This window comes from Hemibagrus wyckioides, linkage group LG19 (genome assembly GCF_019097595.1).
Source record: "Hemibagrus wyckioides isolate EC202008001 linkage group LG19, SWU_Hwy_1.0, whole genome shotgun sequence".
Classification (NCBI taxonomy): domain Eukaryota; kingdom Metazoa; phylum Chordata; class Actinopteri; order Siluriformes; family Bagridae; genus Hemibagrus; species Hemibagrus wyckioides.
Window position 1 is genome coordinate 14,887,225 of NC_080728.1, and position 22,379 is coordinate 14,909,603.

The window sequence follows — 22,379 nt, forward strand, 5'->3', positions numbered from 1 at the left end:
TTGTACCTTTAAATCTTATAGTCCACTGTAAACTTCACATTCATATTGGCGGGCGCCATGACTTGTCATTGACACGCCCCCAGCTCTGAAAGTCTGCGGTCATCAAAAATACTTTGAGTTCTTCATGTTGCAATTACGACATTAACTTGACCTTTACGTAATTAAGAAATGGTCACTTCGCAATTAAGAACTTTTAATCGTGGCTTATTTAAGGTTTTTTTTATTACTTGAACAAGCTTAAAATTCTCACGCGCGGCCCCTTTAAGACGCCGCCACGCCCACAGGAGGCTCGTGCACGCGATGCGCTGCTTGTTGTTTGTGCTCCAACAAGATGGCGGTGGTTCCAGAGAGCAGAGTGCTTTCCTACACTGTTTATAAATGGAGTTCATACTCCTCGACATACTTACCCGAGTGAGTAACGCCACGAGACACTTTTTTAATTTTTTTTCCAGTTCGGTCACACTTTAAACCTGTGGCTCAGCTGGATAAAACGGGTCAAGTCTTCTACCTAAATGGATAACCAGGCTATTTGCAAGTCAGCTGGGCGCTTAGCTAACGCCGCTTAGCTTAGCACAGTCACCCGGCGGCTCGAGGAGAACGCTCACGCCGAAGCGCTCGCGCTGCGTGTCCGTGTGCAAAGGCTGAAAATTCGGCAAAATGTGTCTCGGCGCTAGGAAGCTGTTAACTAATCCAGCTAACCGACTAGCCTAGCTAGCTAGCTAGCTCTCTTCATATGCATGCAGTTAGCTTGCTAACTTGCTATCTGTACGTCTGTGCAGAAAATAGGAAAATATTTCATACATTTTAACGCAGATGTACATGTTTGGTGGTAACATCCGTTGTGCCTGAACTGGGTGTAATGAAATCAGACACGCTATCTTTAGCATGTTCCCCAAGTTAAGTTAATTAGCATGCTCGCTTAAGTGAAAGTTAAAAGCTAACGTTTCGCTTTAGTGAGAGTTGATGGCAGGCTGAAGACAAGCTCCAACTAACTTTGGTTTCTCCATGAACCAATGCTAACTAGCTGTAAGCGCGCGCGCGCGTGTTTTTTCTTCTTGCTATTTTTGCCTCATGTTGTGTTTGCAGACTATTAACACTTTAAGGCACGCGCAGCTAACACCTGAGCTGTGCTGTATTAATAGGCAGAAATGCCATTGACCAGGGTTTGTAGAGTTATAAGCATTTCAGTACAAACGCAGAACTATTGGCAGCCCCTCAATCAAAGATGTTTGTATTTATCTAAACACCTTGATATGCTTTAAATCTCTAATATGAATGCTTTTCTGTGTCTAAATGTGTACCATGTGTAGTGCACTATGAAGGGTGCACAAGGTAATTGTTATACCTCAGGTGGAGAATAGATCAGATATTAAATTTTAAAACAAGCAAAAAATGTCATTGTTACTCAATAATATTCAGATTACCAGTATCCATTATAAATGCATTATTTGTGTCATTAGCTTTATTCATGTGATGCAATGATTGGAGAAGTGTGCCTCATGTATTTTGCTTGTTTTTTCTTGCAGGAACATTTTGGTTGATAAACCCAATGACCAGTCTTCCAGATGGTCATCCGAAAGCAATTATCCTCCACAGGTGTGTATCTGTACCACATTCAGCACAATGATCTGGGCTGTTTAAACAAAATGGCATTTAAACAGTCCTGCGACTTGTGTATTGAACCTGAGTCTACTGTGTTGCACATTAAACCAGGATCACCAGCGACTTTAAAAAGTGCACTTGCTCTGAGAGTTCTGATATCTGCATCCAATTACACTTAACGTGCATGTTATACACTATATTGCCAAATGTTTTGGGACACTCCTCCAAATCATTCAATTCAGGGGTTGGGTTTGGCCCCCTTGGTTCCAGTGAAATGAACTCTTCAGCATACCAAGACATTTTGGACAATTTTATGCTCCCAACTTTGTGGGAACAGTTTGGGGATGACCCCTTCCTGTTCCAACGTGACTGCACACCAGTGCACAAAGCAAGGTCCATAAAGACATGGATGAGTGAGTTTGGTGTGGAGGAACTTGACTCCCCTGCACAGAGTCCTGACCTCAACCCCATAGAACACCTTGGGGATGAATTCGAGTGGAGACACTGAACTATTCCAGAACTGGGACGTCTGCCTTTACATGCGCATGATTGTAATATGGAGTTCGCCCACCCTTTGCAGCTATAACAGCTTCAACTCTTCTGGGAAGTTTTTCCACAAGGTTTTGGAGTGTGTTTATGGGAATTTTTGACCATTCCTCTAAAAGCGCATTTGTGAGGTTAGGCACTGATATTGGATGAGAAGGTCTGGCTCTCAGTCTCTGCTCTAATTCATCCCAAAGATGTTCTGTTGGGTTGTGGGCAGGACTCACTCATGACTTTATGGACGTTGCTTTGTGCACTGGTGTGCAGTCATGTTGGAACAGGAAGGGGTCATCAAAAAATTGGGATCATGAAATTGTCCAAAATGTCTTGGTATGTTGAAGCATTAAGAGTTCCTTTCACTGGGACTAAGGGGCCGAGCCTAGTTGCCAAGTTTGATTTCAAGTGTGGCGTTTGCATTTAGAAAACGTTAACTCTCAATACAAAGTCCAAAGGTTTGTTACTGCAACTGAAGTGAGCCATTATTATGCTGAAACAAACCCACCAGAGAGATGGAAAGTAATGTTAGGTTGGCCAAATCATCTATTTGGAATCTTTGTAAAAGGAAGACACACTGGTGCACTCAACACACCTAAAGGACTGGAAGGTGACTGAAAACAATTGTGGTGTGAAAAGTGCTGTGCTGTAATTTCTATACTGTTCACCCATCTTCACATGAAACACTCTGACACAGTACACTCTGGTCTGAGATTAGGTGGTTAGAAACCTTAGCTCTAGGATATCAAACCAAATGGGCGAAATGTTAAGGAGAAATTTTACACAACTAAGTGTAAGAAGCTAGCAGGGAAGCTAAGCAACCTGTAAGCTTCTTTGTTAAGTGGGCTGTGTAGCTTATCTGGAAAACTAATGGCTGTTTGTGGAAACTGTCAGGAGCGCTTAAAAGAGCCATCAGTTAAAATGTTCTTTAGGAAACCAAAAATAGTTCACTCTAGAGAACCCCCTTTTTTAGTGCTTTTTAGGAGAATGTAAAAAAAAAAAAAAGGTCAGTTTAATCATTAATGAAGGCTTGACCCCCCCCCCCCCCACCACCCCATTTCACAAATAAGAGATGCTGCACATTGCGAACCCATTGGTCCACACCCTGGCTAGTCTTAAAATGGAAAGAGGAAGCAGCAAAATGTTGTGTTAGCACACACCAGGCAGTGCAGACAGTCTTGTGGTTTGCAGGAGAGGAAATTGAAAGCCTTATGTTTGAGGTGCTTTCATATGCGTGTTCAACTTTTAACCCCAGATTTTGTAACACCAGGCATCATTTTGTGGGCTTTGTTTTTTTTAAATAAACCTTGCCGTACAAGTTCACTTGTGATGTGTTTTGAGATGTCCCTGCATCTCCATATTTATTGTACTGTGATGTACTCTTTTCAACATTATGGCCACCTGCCTAATATAGTGTTGGTCAATTCACTTAAATTGTATAGCGCCCTTTACAATGGACCTTGTCTCAAAGAAGCTTTACAAAAGAAGAGAGAAAGAGAAAATAAATAAAAATAAATTATTAAATTTAATTATTCAACTATTTTATCCCTAATGAGTAAGCCTGTGATGGTGGCAAGGAAAAATTTGTCTGATTCGTCCAGGCATGGACTCCACTAGATCCCTGAAGGTGTGCTGTGGTATTTGGCATCATGAGCAGCAGATCCTTTAAGTCCTGTAAGATGCGAGGTGTGGTTCTCTGATCCAGTGGTCTAGCCATCACAATTTGGCCCTTCATCAAACTCGCTCAAATCCTTACACTTGCTCATTTTTCCTGCTTCTAACACATCAACTCTGAGGACAAAATGTTCACTTGCTGCCTAATATATCCCACCCACTAACAGGTGCCATGATGAGAGAATCAGTTATTCACTTCACCTCTCAGTGATCATATTGTTATGCCTGATCGACGTATATTCTTATACAGTACGATGTATATGCTTGTACTCTGGTACCCTCTGCTGCTTATGCTGAAGGCAACATAGACTGTAGATTCATTAATATGCATTTCCAGACTTGGTCATTTATTGGTAACTAGGAATTCTTTTAAACCTCACAGTATTGGAGCAGTTTAATATCTTTTCACCAAGTTTAAATTCAGACAGCTTTCCATGGCCAGGTTCGGAGAGAGCGAGGGTGGTTCTTGATCTTTGTCACTGCACCTCTTGCTCGGTCGATTTGAGGATGCAGGTTGAGAAGCAAGGACAGAGGAATCGACTGCAAATACGTTTGCCAAATGAGAGATGTCTGCTCACTGGAGCATTGTGTTAAAGCAGCGTCACTTATCGCTTACTTACTGCCCAGCTCTTTCTCCTTTACCTGAACACAGTGCAGTGTTATTACACACTGAAGTAACATTTAATATGCATTCATATGTACATTATATGATGATGAGTGGTTTTGGATTGGACTATTATGATTCCAATATATTATCACCAGATCTTTTTTATTAAAATGTAATATTTTCATTAATACAAAATGCATTTAAAGATTTCATTTAGACTTCATTAAAAGACAGGCGTGCATAGATGTGTCTAAAAGCAGCTGCTGTTCATTCGGTTCAGTTTAATGCATAACGAATAAGGCTTGTATATTAAAATACAATCCACAAAATCTATCTCCATTTCAACCTTTATTCGTAGCATATACAAAGTGCCCAGTAATTCAGAAGTCCAAATACTGGATTGCTCGTGTCGTTATGCCTTTCACTTGCGTTTCAGATCTTGATCGTACCACAGAGATTAACTTATTTACAGCAGAATTGCATCACACAGATGGGATAATGACTACACCTTCTTCTTCTAATGACTATACTGTCTCCTAATAACTCATCCAGTGTTTATGATTCTCCTCATTCACGAAGATTTATTTTGACCCTCTGCTTCCACAAACCGATTTGATTTTTATTCTTTAATCAACATCATGGTCTGCAATCAGAATTGTAGATCAGGAGGCCACTGCGATGTGGAAGGTTGGAGTCCAGCACCGCATGATGATTCCTGCCCACTCAAACACTCCAACTCTATATGTTTTCTGACTAATGTGTTGAATCAGCCGTGTTTGTGTAGGGAAATCATCAAGCTCTGCTGGACTCTGAACAAAACCAGAGTTAACTCCATGTTGTAGAGTTATGTTATGCCTGTTACTGGTTGTGCTATGTTTATTTGTTAAAATGAACCGTTTTCTGTCTTTTACAGTATTTGATCTTAAAACTGGAGAGACCAGCTATTGTACTAAGCATTACATATGGCAAGTATGAGAAAACGCACGTCTGCAACCTGAAGAAATTCAAGGTGTTTGGAGGAATGAGTGAGGAAAACATGACCGAACTCTTGTCCAGGTGAGTCTACAGAAAGAAGAACCCTTTATTTTTCAGATATATTTACAACAGCACAGTGGAAATATTTTCTTCACATAGCCCTGCTTGTTAGTAATTCAGGGTCAAAGTACACATTCAGCCACGAGACAGCACACTGCCCTGGAGCAGAGAGGGTTAATAGCCTTGCTTAAGGGGTCCACAGTGCCAGCTTTGTGGTGCTTGAACCCCTGACCTCCTGATCAGTAACCCAGAGCCTTAACCACTGAGCTACCACTATTAAACTTTTAATATAAATAATAAAGCGCTGTGGGCATGCTGTCATAGGACGATATTTATCATCTGGGTGGTGTGAAGTAGCATTACTGTTGTTACCACCTGAAAGTGGATCAGTTCAGTCCAATAGCAGCACTTTCTGAAGTGTTTTATTTCTCGTTATACCCATTTAGAATTTATTATTTTATAAGGGGGCATCATAAAAAGATTTAAGCAAGGTTAGGGCATTTTACCACAACAAATTAAATTACAAATGAAATACCAGTTTCTAGTTTATGATGCTGTGGAATATCTGTGAAGCAAGTTTGTTCCTGTTATCACACATTACAGCAGTATACCAGTTGTTACGTCACCTAACTTTCATTTCCTTTTTAACCCATTGCTTTCTCTTGTTTTTGGTAAACAAAAGAGAGAAACTCATCAGAAACTCCTCTGTCCTGTAAGCTTTACTGACTAATACCAAGTGCTGACACTGGTGACTCCTTCCATAAATGTTCCATGACGTTCTCTGTAAGGAGAGGTTTACCGTATCGAAGAAGGTTGACTACGTAGAACGTCCACCTTACAAGTGTGAAATGTTTATAATGAGCTCATTTAATATAAACCTGTGACGTAAATTACACCTGGAACTACTGTCGGAGCTTTTATAGAAAATTATTCAGCATGTTTCGTCCGACCAAATTCAAGAATTCAGCAGCTCTGTGGTATAAAAATAATCATCACTCACTTGTAGCATGGAATGACTGTGATTTGCTTTAATTCTTTTGTCATAGTGGCCTTAAGAATGACTTCAACAAGGAGACATTCACACTGAAGCACAAGATTGACGAGCAGATGTTCCCTTGCAGATACATTAAAATAGGTGAGTGAGTCACTGAAAGTGTGACCTCAGTGTAAACTCAGCCGGGTGACGCAGATGGGATCATTCGGTTCATAAATGATAGGGGGAAATCAAGCTGAGTGGTTTGTCTTTAAAGTATTAGTGGAAAGTGGAACACGCTGAAGTGGGTTTTATTTATTTATATATTTATTTATTTTAATAAAAGCATTTTAGTGTAGTTTTATTTTCAATTGCATTTGAAGACATCTCGGCTAATGGATTTTCATCTAAACTGCTACAGAATGATGTCAGAATGCCAGTTGTAAACATTTTATTTCCATTTTGTTCAAGACAGGCAGTGAGGTGTATGGCTCACAACTAGTAATTTGGCAGAGTGAGAAAATGAGTGTTTTCAGAGGGCGTAAGGTGCGTTACAGCTCCTCGCTATTTCAGAAAATATTTTTTATAACCTTGTGCCAGTGATGGCTTATTTTACATTTCATATGAGGGCTATTTATCAGTTAATTTACATACGTTACATTTAGTCTGAGTGTGATTTTCAGGATTTTTGTTTATTTAATTATTGTCTGTTATATGATGATTTGGTGACCAACCATGTAACAAAGCTCATAGTGCTTAAGAACTGATGTTGAGATGTATGGCTAACAGGAACATCTTAATGGATTAGCTACAATCCTATAAACAGTTTCATATTGCACCTGAGCATACAAAGTATAAAAACGGTAGTCTGTCCTCTCAATGAATAAAAATAAAGGAATAAAGCAGTGGTGTTTGCTCGAACATCTCCGCCATGTTAACAATGACGGCCATTAAAAAAAAATGAATTCATGTGAAGCAACCGCCATATAGGTTTTTTTTTTTTCCCAGTGGTCACTATAGAAGCTATAGTGTATTAAAACGAGTGCTTTCCTGTGAATTGCCTTGTAGCTGTAATTGCTCTGAGCTATTATAGAATATTAATCAACATCTTCAGACCATTTAGATTTGAGAATTCATTGGTTAAAAATGGAGTGTTCAAAGGTGCTTACTCTATGGCCAGTATCTTGCAGTGGAGCTGACGATGACCTGCATCTGTTCTTCTTTCCATTGTTCAGTGCCTCTGATGTCATGGGGCCCCAGTTTTAACTTCAGTATCTGGTACATTGAGCTGCATGGGATAGAAGATCCAGATGTAGTCCAGCCCTGCCTTAACTGGTACAGTAAGGTGAGTTGTTCTATTCATGTGTTAGTAATGACCTATGTGATGTTCACCTAAACTGGACGGGTTCCAGGTAGCTGAGCTAGCGCAACGGTATGTTCTCTAAATGTCAGCGCTTCAGATGTTTCACAAACATCTGTATTCATCACTTTCATTTTTGCCATTTTGTTATGAAGATATGTAATTGTATAAATCAAATTTATTTCATGATTAAAATGCTTGTAGTTAGGGATAGCATCCATACAAATAGAATTAAAGCATCATTTCTAGCACCATCACTCTCTGCATCAGTGTTGAGTGCTCTTACACTCTTTTCTTCCCACTCTTTCATTTGTTGTGCCTTGACTGAAAGTAAATTAGGTGTATCTGTCTATGTAGCAACCTCAACGCTAGCAGCTTAACCTACCTTCTCCTTTGCTCTTAGCTTTCTGCCTTTTTCTGTCCATTTTTGTAGCCTAGTGATGAATAATTTCCTATTTATTTCCTCAGTTTCACATCTGCATAAATTGGGTCTCTTTATGTAAATGATTTGCGTATGTGCTAAATTAGGCATCATATGCATATGAAATGTAAATAAGGGACTGATATGTGGCTTTTTTTCCCACATGACTAAAGCTGATTCCTCAGTCGCTGCTCATTTCACTGTTGCATCCTTAATCAGAATAGTTTGCATGACATTTACAGGCCCTTGAATCTGCACTTGTTCCTTTAAAACATTATTGAAGTTATGCCATTGTGACGTTTTGATGCTTTTTAATGTTACATTGTGTTGATTGAAATTAAGTTTTATCTGTGTACTTTCATCTACAAGTGTAACATTATGCTTTTTGCGTTTGTGTAGTCAAAGCCAGGACTAGTGTTATTTCATCTGACAGGGCCATGGGACTGATTCCTGATGTTTACTTGTTTCTGTCTCCTGTGCAGTACCGTGAGCAGGAGGCTATCCGTCTGTGTCTGAAGCACTTCCGCCAGCACAACTACACCGAGGCCTTCGAGTCACTGCAGAAGAAGACGCGCATAGCACTGGAGCACCCCATGCTCACTCACCTCCATGAGCGCCTGGTCCTCCAAGGAGACTTCGATGCCTGCGAGGAGCTTATCGATAAAGCTGTGAGAGGTAAGCACACTTAACACTGCATCCGTTTAATTAAGTGAAAATGTGGGTGATGTATGAGCAAATTTGGCCGTATAAATGAAGCTTGTGTTTTATTATAATGCCATGAGGTATTTTATAATGCAGCTTGGCTTAGAGCTTCGTTTTTAAGTTCCGCAAGTGTAGCAGTGATTGTGTGGGTTGTACATGTGAATCTGCCCTTTTTTAAAAAGAAAAATAATAAAATCCCATCATCTTTGCTAACCCATTAAATTCCAGTTTACTCCCACCTGGTTAAGAGGGGTTTATTGCAATTTCTTATATACACTGGAATGAAAATGCCATTTATGCAGGGCTATGGTGTGACAGCCGTCCTGGGACACAGGACTAAATAATCTGCAAATAAACAAGAGTGTGCACAATATAAAATGAATACACAGGGAAGTTCACGCTGACTAAAGAGATCAGCAGAATAATATAATGTACTTATGTTATTTAAAATGAATGTTATGTAGATGTTTGTCTATTATAACTCCTTGCACATTAAAAGACAAATTAAATAGATGAAATATTTTGATTTATTGAATATGTTAAGATTGTGTTTTTAGTTGTACTTTTCTATCCTTGTCTGTTTGGTTTCTGGACCCTGCTGGGTTAAACATTGCCCCAATGCATGTTTGCAGTATCCAGGTTTAAAAGTATTTATAGCTTAAAGTTTGAGCATCTCTTTCGCTATTTTGACTCCCCTGTCTCGTTTCCTCTGCACATTTTTTTTAGATGGCTTGTTTAATCAGTACATCAGCCAACAGGAGTACAAGCCACGCTGGAGTCAGATCATCCCCAAATGCACCAAAGGTAGTACCTCTGGTCCACTGAGCAGCCTTAATGCTAACACGTCTCTGAGAATACATGGCAGTGTATTAAATGTCTCACATGGCTGAAAGATTAAAGGCTGTTTTCATATTCTCCTGTTTTGTCTTTTCTTTCTGCCACCATTCTGCTGCCCCCCCCAATCCTCTCTCACTTACTCTCTCCCACGTACTGCTATGTTTATTTATTTATTTTTCAATTTACATGTTACCTTTCTGTCCTGTTCATCCTCCACATCCCATTACACACACTCTCTTGCTCTCTCTGTCCCTCCTCCCATCCCTCTTTTACCCTGCTCTCTCTCTCTCTCTCTCTCTCTCTCTCCTAGGTGATGGGGAAGACAGCAGGCCCGGGATGAGAGGTGGTCATCAGATGGTGATAGATGTGCAGACGGGTAAGTCTCGTCTAAACATAAATCATTGGATTTTGCACGAAATAGCTCTCGATGTGAGCTGTGCATGCTTGTATGCAAGTGTGTAAATGTCTTTTATTTTTAAGCGAGACAGCTTAGATGCTGATTTATCCTCTGAGAGGATAAATCAATTCCAGTGACCTGATATAGCCCCTCTGGCGAGAGTGGATTTGAGTTACCCTGCTACATCTGAGCTCAGTTTGCGTCAACACCTTCGTTCCTATCGTCATAGCAATGCTGCCATGGAGACCTGCCCTGCACTCCACTGCTGCATTGCACTGCCACTTTAAACAAGTTATTTCACCTTAAAAGCCTTGTTATAGTTAGGATTCTGTACAGAAGTGTTTTTTAAAGTTGAATGTATAATCATACTGGGGCAGTGTTATGTAACAAACAGCACTAGTGCCGCAATACCGTCATAGTCCTGTTGTTGTCTGATGCTTTTTATAACATATAAATAAAGCAGCACTGTTTGCTTGGGAGGTCATCAAGACATCTGGTTGCAAACAACTTCTCATGCAGAGTGACCAGAGGCTATAACTGTTCTTCCAACACCCCCCCCCCCTCTTCCCATCTCTCTCTCTCTCTCTCTCTCTCTCTCTCTCAGAGACTGTGTATCTGTTTGGAGGTTGGGATGGCACGCAGGACTTGGCAGATTTCTGGGCCTACAGTGTGCAGGACAACCAGTGGTCCTGTATCTCCAGAGACACTGAGAAAGAGGTGAGACCAACAGGAAGTTATAATGGTGACTCAGCAACAAATGCTGAACAGTTTCTCTGCTGATCTAGTGAGAATCACTATTTGATTCCCCCCAGAGATGGCAATGCAGAAGGGGAAAGTGAAACTGGATCTGTGCCATAGTGGTGTATAAATCTCTCTCTTCCACCAGAAACCCAAGTAAAATGTAGCAGCAGCAGCATTGTTAGCTAGTATCAGTGACTTGAGTTTACGTTCTAAAGGTGTTATCTGACATCTTAATGATTGTCTGTGACTTTGATATTAATAGACCATTATCTGTAGTGTTCCTTCAATTCCACTAATTGCTCTATAAAACACTGTCCATTTGCTAATATCCCTTTGTCCTTATGTACACACTATATGGCCAAAAAAGTTTGTCAACACTTCACCACCATGTGATGTAACAGTTTTCTGTCTCAGTGAGTGACGTGTAAGACAGTAAGCAATAACACAGACTTAGTGAGTGAAATATCAACTTCAGTAGATGTATTGTGAACAGTCATAGATCAGATATTGAACCTTTTTGAAGTGCTGCTTTGATACTCATTTGATCCATGCTGAATGCAGGATAAAGCTGCTTAGTGAGTAAATTCACATTAGGCAAATTCAGACATATTTGCACATTGTGAAGTAAGGCTCTTCTATCAATTCTAACCATATCTGCGTCAAATCAAAACCATGGACAAATATGATTGTCTTGCAATTTGTACATGGTAAACATGTACAAATTGCAAGCATGCAATGCATATATCGTCGTGCTTTTGATACAGATGCTGGTGTGTATTTGTGTGTCTCAGAATGGTCCCAGTGCACGCTCGTGCCATAAGATGTGCATCGACTCTCAGAGAAGACAGATCTACACGCTAGGCCGCTATTTAGACTCGTCTGTCCGAAACAGCAAGTCTCTGAAAAGTGACTTCTACCGGTACGACATTGATGCTAACACGTGGACGCTGCTCAGCGAGGACACCTCTGCAGATGGAGGCCCTAAACTTGTGTTCGACCACCAGGTAATCGCCTGAAGATCCAGACCAGACAATAAATATATACCATGTAGTCAGTCATGTATAGCACTGTTTTAAGTGTAAAATAAACCCTATAATAATAACATTTTTTTTTTTTCTCTTGCAGATGTGCATGGACTCAGAGAAGCACATGATCTACACGTTTGGAGGTCGAATTTTGACGTGTAACGGCAGTGTTGACGACGGGCGCACGTCAGAGCCGCAGTTCAGCGGCCTGTATGCATATCAGTGCCAAGCAGGTACCTGGAGTCTTCTGCGGGACGACTCGTGTAACGCCGGCCCCGAGGATGTGCAGTCCCGTATTGGACACTGCATGCTCTTTCACACGGTCAGTTTACGGAATGTTATACAGCATAAAAAAAAATTAAAAAAAAAACAACTGATAAATATTAGGTGTTTTGAAAATGTACTCTTTTAATTTGCTGTAGTATAATAGGAAAAACCTTTTAGGACATGATTTTATTAGGATCAAGTTGGAAGACTTTGTGCTGCCACAACACACCACCATGGATTATTATCCTATAGCACACTTTGTCGTGTTTTATTCCTTAAGCACCCATCATTTTAATTATCCTCGGTTCAGCAGACAAATGACTTCAAAATCGCTGAGCTAGACTGAAGTTAACTAGCTGTGTAATTTTAAAATAAATGTATTGATTGTGTTGAAGCTCATTTGTAAGTGGCTTCAAATTATATTTATATAATTTGCATTGAAAACTCAATGAGACAAGAGTAGTTAATGTTTTGATGTAAGGTTCATATATTTTATAATATATAGATTTATGGAAATGTGAAAGAAGGTCCTGCTATAAAGTCACCCCTTTTTATAATTATAGTTATTCCATAATGGTTTGGGGGTTTGTATCTTGACACTGTAGTAGTTTCATTGTGTGGTATGGAATATGTTTCATTCCCAAAGATATTTATTGTAATTTCAGAGAGGTGTTAATACATAATACACTTGATAACTGGGTTATTTGCTTAATTTTCAGAGGAATCGCTGCTTGTATGTGTTTGGAGGCCAGAGATCTAAGACATACTTGAACGACTTCTTTAGCTATGACGTGGATGCTGACCATGTAGAGATCATCTCAGATGGCACTAAGAAAGACTCTGGAATGGGTAAGAATATACTCCTTAATCAACACTGACAAGAATGTTAATAAGAAGCAGTACTGTTGAGTTTTACTTTGCTTTGAGAGCTTTGTGCTGAGATATTTAGTAAAAAAAACTATGATGGAAGTGTGACTTCATTCCTCATTATAAAATCTCAAGAGATAATGTAATGTAAAGGGTGACTCGTGGAGGGTGTTATCAGAAATCCCTCCATAAAAGGGAGCGAAGGACTCTCGGGAATGAGTGACCTCACTCTCAAACGGACAGGAGTCAGGCGTGCGTGATGTCACCACTGTGTGCCGTAACTCTTAGACGGGAAGCATTTCAGCTCATCACTTTCTATGCAGTATGTACTTCATCTCTCCTCTGTTCAGCCGTCTGTTAACTGTCAGACTGACGTATGAGGAATGAGTCGACAGCTCAATTCACCTCGATAAGACCGCATCATTAATATTGAACGAGTTGCAAAAGCTTACCACTGGGCTACGTTTTCTTTAGTGCTAGATATTATAAAAAATAAATAGCTCGTCCAGAATGTTTTAGAAATTGCGGCTCTTTATTTAAAAGAATAAAGCGGACAAAAAGACGGTCGTGGTATAATTCTAGTATCATTTTTACTGCTGTAAAAAGTAATAAAATAATTGATGAGAGTCACGCTGTAAATAATGTCTGGGTGACGTATGATCCAGTTAATTAATTTCCTATTCCAGGATCTCCAAAAATAGCTAATTTCTCTTATTATTATTTTTTTTTATCCATTTATGGTTGCATTTAATGTTGTGGAAATCCCTGAACCAAATTAGTACATTATAGCATCTATAATTGGCTGTTCGTTCATTTTCTCTTGACGTTAAAACGCTTGTCATTTTACAAAAAGAAATGCAGCTTATCATATTTCTAAGATACATGAAAGTGCAGAATGTTATCCATCCTGACTTTTTAAAGAGCACTGACACTAGAGAACACTACCTTATCTAGATTATGTGAAGTGTCTGACTTTCCAATGTGCCATTGCTTTTCATGATGTAAATCCATGTAGCCTGATAGAATGTGTTCCCAAACTTGGACAATTCTCACCTTAGTGATTGACTGTCCTGGGATTTATTTCACTACAGTGGATGAACAGTGTCTTCCGTCAAATTCTGAGAAGCTGACTGTCATTCTATTGAAGTAACCGAGTTCTTAGAAATCCTTGTACACCCACGCTGTTTGTGGTAATTTCCAAACCTGACGGCAATTTTATTGCTCAAGCATGACACCACACACACATTTTTATGCATGTGGTGTCAAACAAAATTAGGATTCCAGGCATTTCCAAACAAAACACTGTTTATTAGCTGCAAGGCTAAAAAGGGTCAGTTGTGGTGGCCAGCTCTTTCATGTTGCTTTTTTTAATTTTTGCATTTATTTTTAAAAACCTCGTCACAATTCATTTTTTTTATCACCAATATGAAAACCTCTGTAGACGTGAAGACCAAGAGACAGAAAAAAAACAGATACAGGTAGTGACACATTTCCTGTCCTCGTAAACAGTTCAATCGGCGACTCGACACAATATGTATAAAAGGGTCTCTGCGTTCTTTCTCTGATGGGGGGTGTGTGTGTGTTTGGAAGAGATTGAAAAAGCAAGAGAGAGGGCAGGGAGCAAGAACATAGACAGAAAGAACGGAATGTTTTTTGCCGGTAAGGAAGCAGCAAGTCCAAACACTGTGCACATAATCAGTCTCAAATGTTTATCTTGCTTTCTCTTGGAGTAATGAAAAGTTTTTCCATTTTTGCACCAGTCCTCTCATTGTTCAGAACCAGGATCTTGGCCGGTGCAGTACACAAGTGTGTAGAGAGAGTTTTTGTATGACAGCATGATGTCGTATGCTGTTTTGTGTTGTATGTGCCATTTCCTGTGAAAGCCCTGCATTGACGCATGTACTTGAGCATGTGACAGGCCTCTGATGGTTGTAACCTCAGTTTGGTAAATCCCACATTCAAGCTTAAGTGGATCAGATAAGCTGGCTTTGAAGACACGACGACAAACTAATTAATTGGTCTTGCACCTTGTTTTTCTTTGTAAAACGTCTCAGAAAACCCACATAAATACATATAAACACACACATACATACACACAAACACACACACTATGACTGGGCACTGGTAAAGGGAAATAATGTGAACAGTAACGTGAACCAATTTTGCCATTCCATTTTCAAATTCCAAAGGTGTTTTATTCCTCTTATATCACAGCAAATAGACAACGCAACCTTTTTATTATTTATTAAAGCTTGATGTACGTTTTGTCAGCTTATAATTAGATTTAAGGTAAGATCCTGTTATCACTTGCCCTCAGCTCAGTAGCCTGTTGGTAAAGTAACCAGAATGCTCTCAGTGCCATGGTGAAAACTTGCAGCTTTAGCTCAGACTGTGCAAAAGTGATGACCACAGAGATGACTTATACAAATGCCAAATAAACACCTTTATATTGAATGATGCACATTAATAAATTACAGGAGTATAATTGTCAAGTTGTTTGGACCATCAGCTTAACTGTTTAAAATGCAGTGAAGTGCTGTGAAGTGATATCAATAAACTGTATCAAACAAATGCCCCCTTCAGACTGTTAACAGTTCAGTCATTGCTAGGGGTGCATTTTATTTACATAACTGAATGTCTGTAGTGATTATTTACTATAAAGTAAACACAGATGCAAACTTATGTGCTGTCATGAGAATAAAAAGTACTGAAATGAAAATAAGTTTACCACAGAGAAAACAAATCCTGTCATTAATACACCACTATGCTAATTTTGTATGAAAAATGTATTGGATGTAAGCATTTTCATGTATGAGATCAGCAACACTTTATTAACCAAATCCAAGAATGTGAGTTAAGTGCCGTTTTCTATGAGCACTTAATAGTAAGGTAATATTCTTCCCCTGCTGCTTAGTGGTGTCCTTCATGTGTGATCTCCCTGGTGGCTTATTGGGGGGAAAAATCACTGTCCATCCTGCAGCAGTGCACTGTGTTTTCCTCTACATGCCTATAAATTCAATAGGGATTGTAACGGTTTTATGCATTTCTGAATACAGTACAAATTTGTTTTAGTACCAATGACTGGCTTCACCCAGCGTGCCACCATCGACCCAGAGCTGAACGAGATTCATGTTCTGTCAGGCCTTAGTAAAGACAAAGATAAACGAGAGGAGAATGTCCGCAACTCCTTCTGGATCTATGACATTGCCCGCAACAACTGGTAGGTTTTCTCTTCCTCTTGTGGTCTCTCTCTCTTTCTTATTCACTCTAATTTTAACGCTCTTATTCTCGACCTCTTGGAAAGTCTGCAGTTCCTGTCTGTTTCTGCTTAGTCTTAAATCTGTTGCTTTTTACATGCAATCTGATTTTATTTGCTATTCTCTTTTTGTAAATTTTTTTAGATAACTTGTGCATTTACAAAGGAACTCTATCCCTGTTTGTCTACGGGTTGACAACTGATAAATTCATCAGCTAGCGCTCCAGACTAAAAATAGTTTCAGCAGGCTGCCCAGTCTGATGCTGTGGTTACCCAGAAACCAGACTGACTAGGTTAAGGGTACTTATTTGGTACCCTGCACATTAAGGGTAACAAATGGATGAAAGATTATTTGTTCAACAGATTTGACTGCTTTGAGTTGACCTTTTTTCACTCTTAATCTGCCTTGTAAAAATTTACCATTAATCAGATTTCTCCTGTTTCCATGTGGTGGGATTTGTGCGTCCCATAGATGTAGCGTCAAAGTTGAAACATATTACTTAGCAAACAGTAGAGCTGTCGTTTCACGGACGTCGATAAGACTTCTTTCTTTTTCTGGTTGTTGACCTACTTGTCCATAACTATGAATGCAGAACTATTCTAGGCACAAAATCTGTTTGTCCTGACTGCCCAAGCTACTGAGATGTCCTGCACACACAATTAATTCTCTGTGAAGCATTACCAAAGTAAATATTACAGTGAAATAGAGCCGTAGGAAAACAAATGTTGAAATGAAACTGCTGAAGCAAAAAGTTAGTGTATAGTTACAAAGGGTTTGCTTTCTCAGTAACAAAAAACTCTGTGCTTACAGATGAATGTCTTCTGACCAAGCGAGCACAATCTTAAGAGAACTTAAAGTTCATAATCATAATTCCTATTAAAGAGAACATAATGTTCTTATCTAACTCTGTGAACCTTCACGCAATTTCCGCAGAGGGGAACCCCCCTTTTTTTTTGTGTGTGTGTGTGTTGGCTGAATTTTTTGCTGTTTGATTATGAAAGAACAATTTGTTAGTGTTCCTTTTAGCTATGCTAGCCCGGCTTCTTTTGTGGCTTATGTGGTTACAGTGTGCATGATGAAGCTAGCCTTTGTCCTTAAAAGGGGAACCAACTTTGGCTTATTTTAAATAGCAGAGAGTGCTGCAATGTCAGCACTTATATATATACTTACTTATGTAGCCATTTTGAAGCTAAAGAGGACTCTCAAGAATTAACAGGTACCATAGCTTGCATTGTTGTTGTTCTCCCAGCCCAGCTATTGACAATGGATTTCCTAAGCTTATCACATATCTGTAATACAGGAGAGAGTATACTGGTGCGCTTGCTGGAAGTTTTGACGTTTAACAAATGCCCTCACTTATTCTGACTCGCATACACATTGGCTGTATTATTATATAAAGTGTTCTATTTCCATCTCCACCAATAAATCATAATCAACCTGTGCAGCATATAAATGTGATGTGACGCTGATTAGCATAGCATTGTGTTACATAAATTAGCCACCTACTACAGCGCTAATGGCAGCGTATTGAGTACAGGACGATTAATGCGAGAATAACCTTTCTAATGCGACAGATGATTGCGAGTGTCTTGACGTAGTCCAGCTGTGGTTGCTCAGGTGCAAAGAGGCTGAGTGAGTCCGAAAGTATCACTGGTTGAGGTGTAAAGCAGGTAGTGGAGAAGAGAGTTTTAGTTTGTTTCAGTGTATATAAAGAGCAGGGTTGTGAGATGCTCGTGTCTTCACCCACATCCATACTAGACATGATTAAATTGGCCAGATGTGCAGCATGTTACTTCACTGTTAGGTTTTGGTATTAATTTGTGTTTAAATCCTTACAGGTCATGTGTGTATAAGAATGACCAGGCCGTGAAGGAGAACCCCAGCAAGACACTGCAGGAGGAAGAGCCGTGCCCTCGGTTCGCTCACCAGCTCGTGTACGATGAGCTGCACAAGGTAACACTTGGTCATTAAAATAATAATCAGTAGATCAACACTGGAATTTTGGACTAAAATACAGCTTGAAATTATCTCTAATATATATTTGCATATAGTCGCCTGTATTTACAAATGCTGATTAATGTTCATGTTTGTGGCAGGTACATTACCTGTTTGGGGGAAACCCAGGCAAGTCTAGCTCTCCCAAGATGCGATTGGATGACTTTTGGTCTCTGAAACTCTGCCGCCCATCTAAAGAGTACTTACTGAGACACTGCAAATATCTCATCCGCAAATACAGGTACCTTAAGTGCAACTAATCTCTAATCTGCTTGAAGAAGTTCTTCATTAATGTACCAGACATTTTCATCTTGCATAAAATCCACTAAATGATTACAAGCAGTTTTTTCTAAAGATTAATGTTTATCTTGCTTAGTCAAATGAGGAATTAAGGAATCTTCATTAAAATGGATTGAAGTAAAGCTGTTCTTTTTAACAGGTCAGTCATTTCTGCTTAGTTAGCTCCCTCTGCTGGTGCGCTTTAGTTATTGCTGTCCACGGATAAAAGCATTCTTTTTATTGCTCACTGACATGGTCATTAGCAGTAGTGTTTAATTTATTTATTTAACAGTAATCATTTACTGTTAATAAATTGCCAGAGACGTCAATTTTTTGTTGCCTTGAATTCGACTTGTCTGGTGTAGCATCACTACAGCATTACAGAGCTAGTTACAATAACTCATACACTATTTATTAACATACATCAAGGCCTTAGATATTTAATTTTTTCACAAATTTATCGGAGTTATCATCTCTCAATAGCAGGGTTTTTAGCTTTATGATGGTCTAAGACCAGGACCTAGCTTGAGAATATAGTTCAGACTGCACAATGCTCCTGGACATGGACAACTGCTGAATACTGCAAATATCATATATAAGTTGCTGAAAGCTGAATTCCTGAGTGCTTGTATTGTTTACAGGTTTGAGGAGAAGGCACAGACCGAACCACTGAGCGCACTGCAGTACTTGCAGAATGACCTCTCTCTAACTGTGGACCACTCTGACCCTGATGAGACTAAAGAGGTAAGGGCCGATTCATCAGAATGATTCCATTTTATTAGGGACACACATTCCTGCTCATTGTTGTAATTATCCAGTTAGCCAGGTGGCGTCAGTGCTGTGCATGCAGCTACAGAAAGAGCTTCAGCTAATTTTTCTCATCAAAACATCATATTGAGGGAAAATGAGACTCTGAGACTGTGATGTATTTATTGGTGCCAGACATGACTGGGCTTGAGTATTTTAGAAACTGTGTGGGATTTTTGTGCACGACTCTATGGTTTACAAAGAGTGATGAAAAAGATATTGTAGTGAGATGAAAAGGATATTGCTCATGCAAAGGATAAGAGGAGAATGACAGGTTAGATTTTCTCACTGACGTGACGTTTCGACAAAAACACATGGTGAGTGTAATCATTTTATGCCGGACAGTGATTAATAATGTTAAATGACCGTGCTCTACAGTTTCAGCTCCTGCCCTCGGCTCTCTTCAAGTCCAGCTCAGACTTCATCCCACTAGGTAAGACTTTCTTGTTCATGATTGATTGGAATATAGAGCTTAATGTACTTTATCCAATTTGCATAAAGTTAAAAAAATTGTGCTTTTTTTTTCCTCTCCTCTGTCAATATTTCAGGATTTTCTGATGTAGATCAGACGTATGCCCAGCGCACACAGCTCTTTGACACGCTGGTAAACTTCTTCCCCGACAACATGACCCCGCCCAAGGGTAACCTCGTCGACCTCATTACCCTGTAGCCATGCTCACTGAGCTCTATCCCTTCACTCTTTATGCCTCTAAGACTTGTTCCACTGAAAACAGAAGTTATTTTTCTACATCCACTTCAGAGTCCCCTTGCCGACCGAATGTGGTTCCTTCATAAGCAGGAAGGTATTCTGATTTACCCTTGATGGTAATTTAACCAAAATCACAAAACTGGAGCATACCTGCTTACTATAACATTTTAATTTATCCACCCAAAGTGTCTGCAGCACTTGTGTACATTTATCTTTCCTCTTAGGTGTGTGAGGAAGTTGAAATCCACAAACTCACTTTGTTTTTCCTCTTTTATTCCAGTTGGACTCCGTTTCAGGTCTAGCTCAGCTTACATCTTTAGCTCTAGTTCTGTTGAAAAGGGTACATTTGAGATGATGGCCATCTCACACAGTTTGTAATGGAAACAGTTGGTTTATTCATTGTGGGATTTTATTTGCACCATTTGATTATGCTTGGTAACATTTTGCCAAATTAAGGCAAGCGTGATTGTGGTAAATTTGCACTTTATTTCTGAGCTTGCAGGATGGAAATTGTGAGATTTTGGCCTTGTTTTTTTTCCCCCTCTCCTGAAAAATAGATTTAAGTAATGGCCTCAGTCATTGCTGCTTTTATAGTAATAGGTCAACCTAGCTAAACAGAAGTAATGAGTATTGAGCACATATTAGTTATGATTTGATCGCTGTGCTTCAGATGAAATTCTTTACTCACTCCTACTAAAAGACTTTTCCCTATTTGTGCCATAGCAGTATTGTGCGTCTTTGTTTTTCTGTCTGAAAGTAGAAAATTTTTCCTCACCTAAAGCCGTCTCAAGAACAAGATACTAACAATTCAAAAAAACTGGATTGGAGACCGCGAACTCCTCAGTGTGAAATCGTCCACTGAACGTCACTGGAGACTTCCAGAAAGTGTCATTGCCGTGTTTTGAGTGTGTGTTTTGAAGCTTGCACTTCTCGGGTCTCGGGAATCAAGGTACTCGATACTGCAAAGCCGTATGTCTCATTTTAGGGATTCTGTGGCGGCATTACTGAACATGCCGGAATGTTACTTGGAGGTAGTCTTCCATATAATGTAGTGTGTAAATATTGCCATGTATAAATGTGTGTATATAAGATCTCCTATTTGAAGTATTACTTATAGCCTGATTTTGAAGGGTTTTTTTCCCCCCCCTCTGAAAGCATAATATATTGGGACACTGTTGGCTTTATTGGTGTTAATAACTTGTTCTTTGTTCAAAGTAACTAACTAACTTCTTGCACTTTGCATTGGAAGTATATTATATAAATAAAAAGTGCACATGAAATTAGTTTATCCCGTATGAAGCTGTGTGCGTACATTTGTACTAAATCGGATTAATCGAGACACACATCCTTCACAGTTGATCAGTGTAATCTTAGCCTTAACCTCTTCTACATACCTGCCCGTTTCTTCATTCTAGCACCTCTGTAGACCCGGCACATTTACGTCAGCTTACCACTGTCCAGCTGATTTTATAGTGTGTGAATTAATTTATTTTCCCATTCATAGCCTCTGTTTTCCCAATTAAATCCCCAATTGTGTGTTCCCTGGGCTTGATTCCAGTTAGTCATTTAGAACTTTTGTGCCAGGAAGAAGGTGAAATGTGGATTATAAAAAATGTAAAAGAGGAAAAACACAATGGGAGCACCTTTTTATAAACAACCCTTTGGCCTGGACTCTTTTTATATCCTTTTTTTTTCCCCCCCTGTTCCTGGAAAACATCTCACTTTTCTTCCTCTCTCATCTCCTGAGTGAGGATATTGGGATATGTGAACACTACACTGTGGCAGACATGAATGTGTAGAAAATACTTTAAAACAAAAGCATTGTATGTAATGTAAATATTGAATAAAGATTGTATTTTGTTCAGGTTTTCTAAACAGTGCCTCTTTTTCTTTTTTTTTTTGGTCCTCTTCTGTTAAACACTTTGTAATGACGGGATATTTGTAAAATGAATACCTTTATTCTGTAAGGACATTCTTCATTCCTTCGTCACGGAAAAAAGAAATTGTAAAAAGACGACGCAACAGCAGTGACCTTTCCAGTGTATCAGACTCCTGTTTTTTTACCTTTCCTAAAAGGCAAAGTTCTAACACAGCATATAAAATACATACAAAATAGTTATAATAGAAATGAAATGAAAGTTGGAGACCGTATAAATATTTAAGAAGTATGTATAAAAACTGAAGGAGTTATCGGAGGGTTTGTGTCAGCTTCGTGTCTTGCTCATGAGACAAAACCTGAAGAGAGGGGGGAACATTACAAGCACAAACTGTACATCTCTTTCTGTAA

At 39.3% G+C, this 22,379-nt stretch overlaps 1 protein-coding gene across 1 annotated transcript; it reads left to right on the forward strand.

Annotated features, from left to right (window-relative positions):
• Positions 1 to 257: 257 nt before the first annotated feature.
• Positions 258 to 21,887, forward strand: mkln1 (muskelin 1, intracellular mediator containing kelch motifs). The gene is made up of 18 exons (XM_058417804.1): positions 258 to 411; positions 1,527 to 1,596; positions 5,334 to 5,476; positions 6,502 to 6,590; positions 7,664 to 7,773; positions 8,692 to 8,884; positions 9,638 to 9,715; positions 10,059 to 10,124; positions 10,750 to 10,862; positions 11,678 to 11,890; positions 12,012 to 12,233; positions 12,898 to 13,027; positions 16,118 to 16,265; positions 18,141 to 18,255; positions 18,399 to 18,538; positions 19,218 to 19,320; positions 19,762 to 19,816; positions 19,932 to 21,887. The coding sequence occupies exons 1-18, from the start codon at positions 332 to 334 to the stop codon at positions 20,051 to 20,053; spliced, it is 2,190 nt and encodes a 729-aa protein (XP_058273787.1). The 5' UTR covers positions 258 to 331; the 3' UTR covers positions 20,054 to 21,887.
• The last annotated feature ends 492 nt before the right edge of the window (positions 21,888 to 22,379 follow it).

Bases quoted from the DNA above. Each gene is read 5' to 3' on its own strand.
- mkln1 (XM_058417804.1), top strand. From the start codon at position 332: ATGGCGGTGGTTCCAGAGAGCAGAGTGCTTTCCTACACTGTTTATAAA. The intron at 8,885-9,637 runs GTAAGCACACTT...CATTTTTTTTAG, and splicing joins TATCGATAAAGCTGTGAGAG to ATGGCTTGTTTAATCAGTAC. The intron at 11,891-12,011 runs GTAATCGCCTGA...TTTCTCTTGCAG, and splicing joins AACTTGTGTTCGACCACCAG to ATGTGCATGGACTCAGAGAA.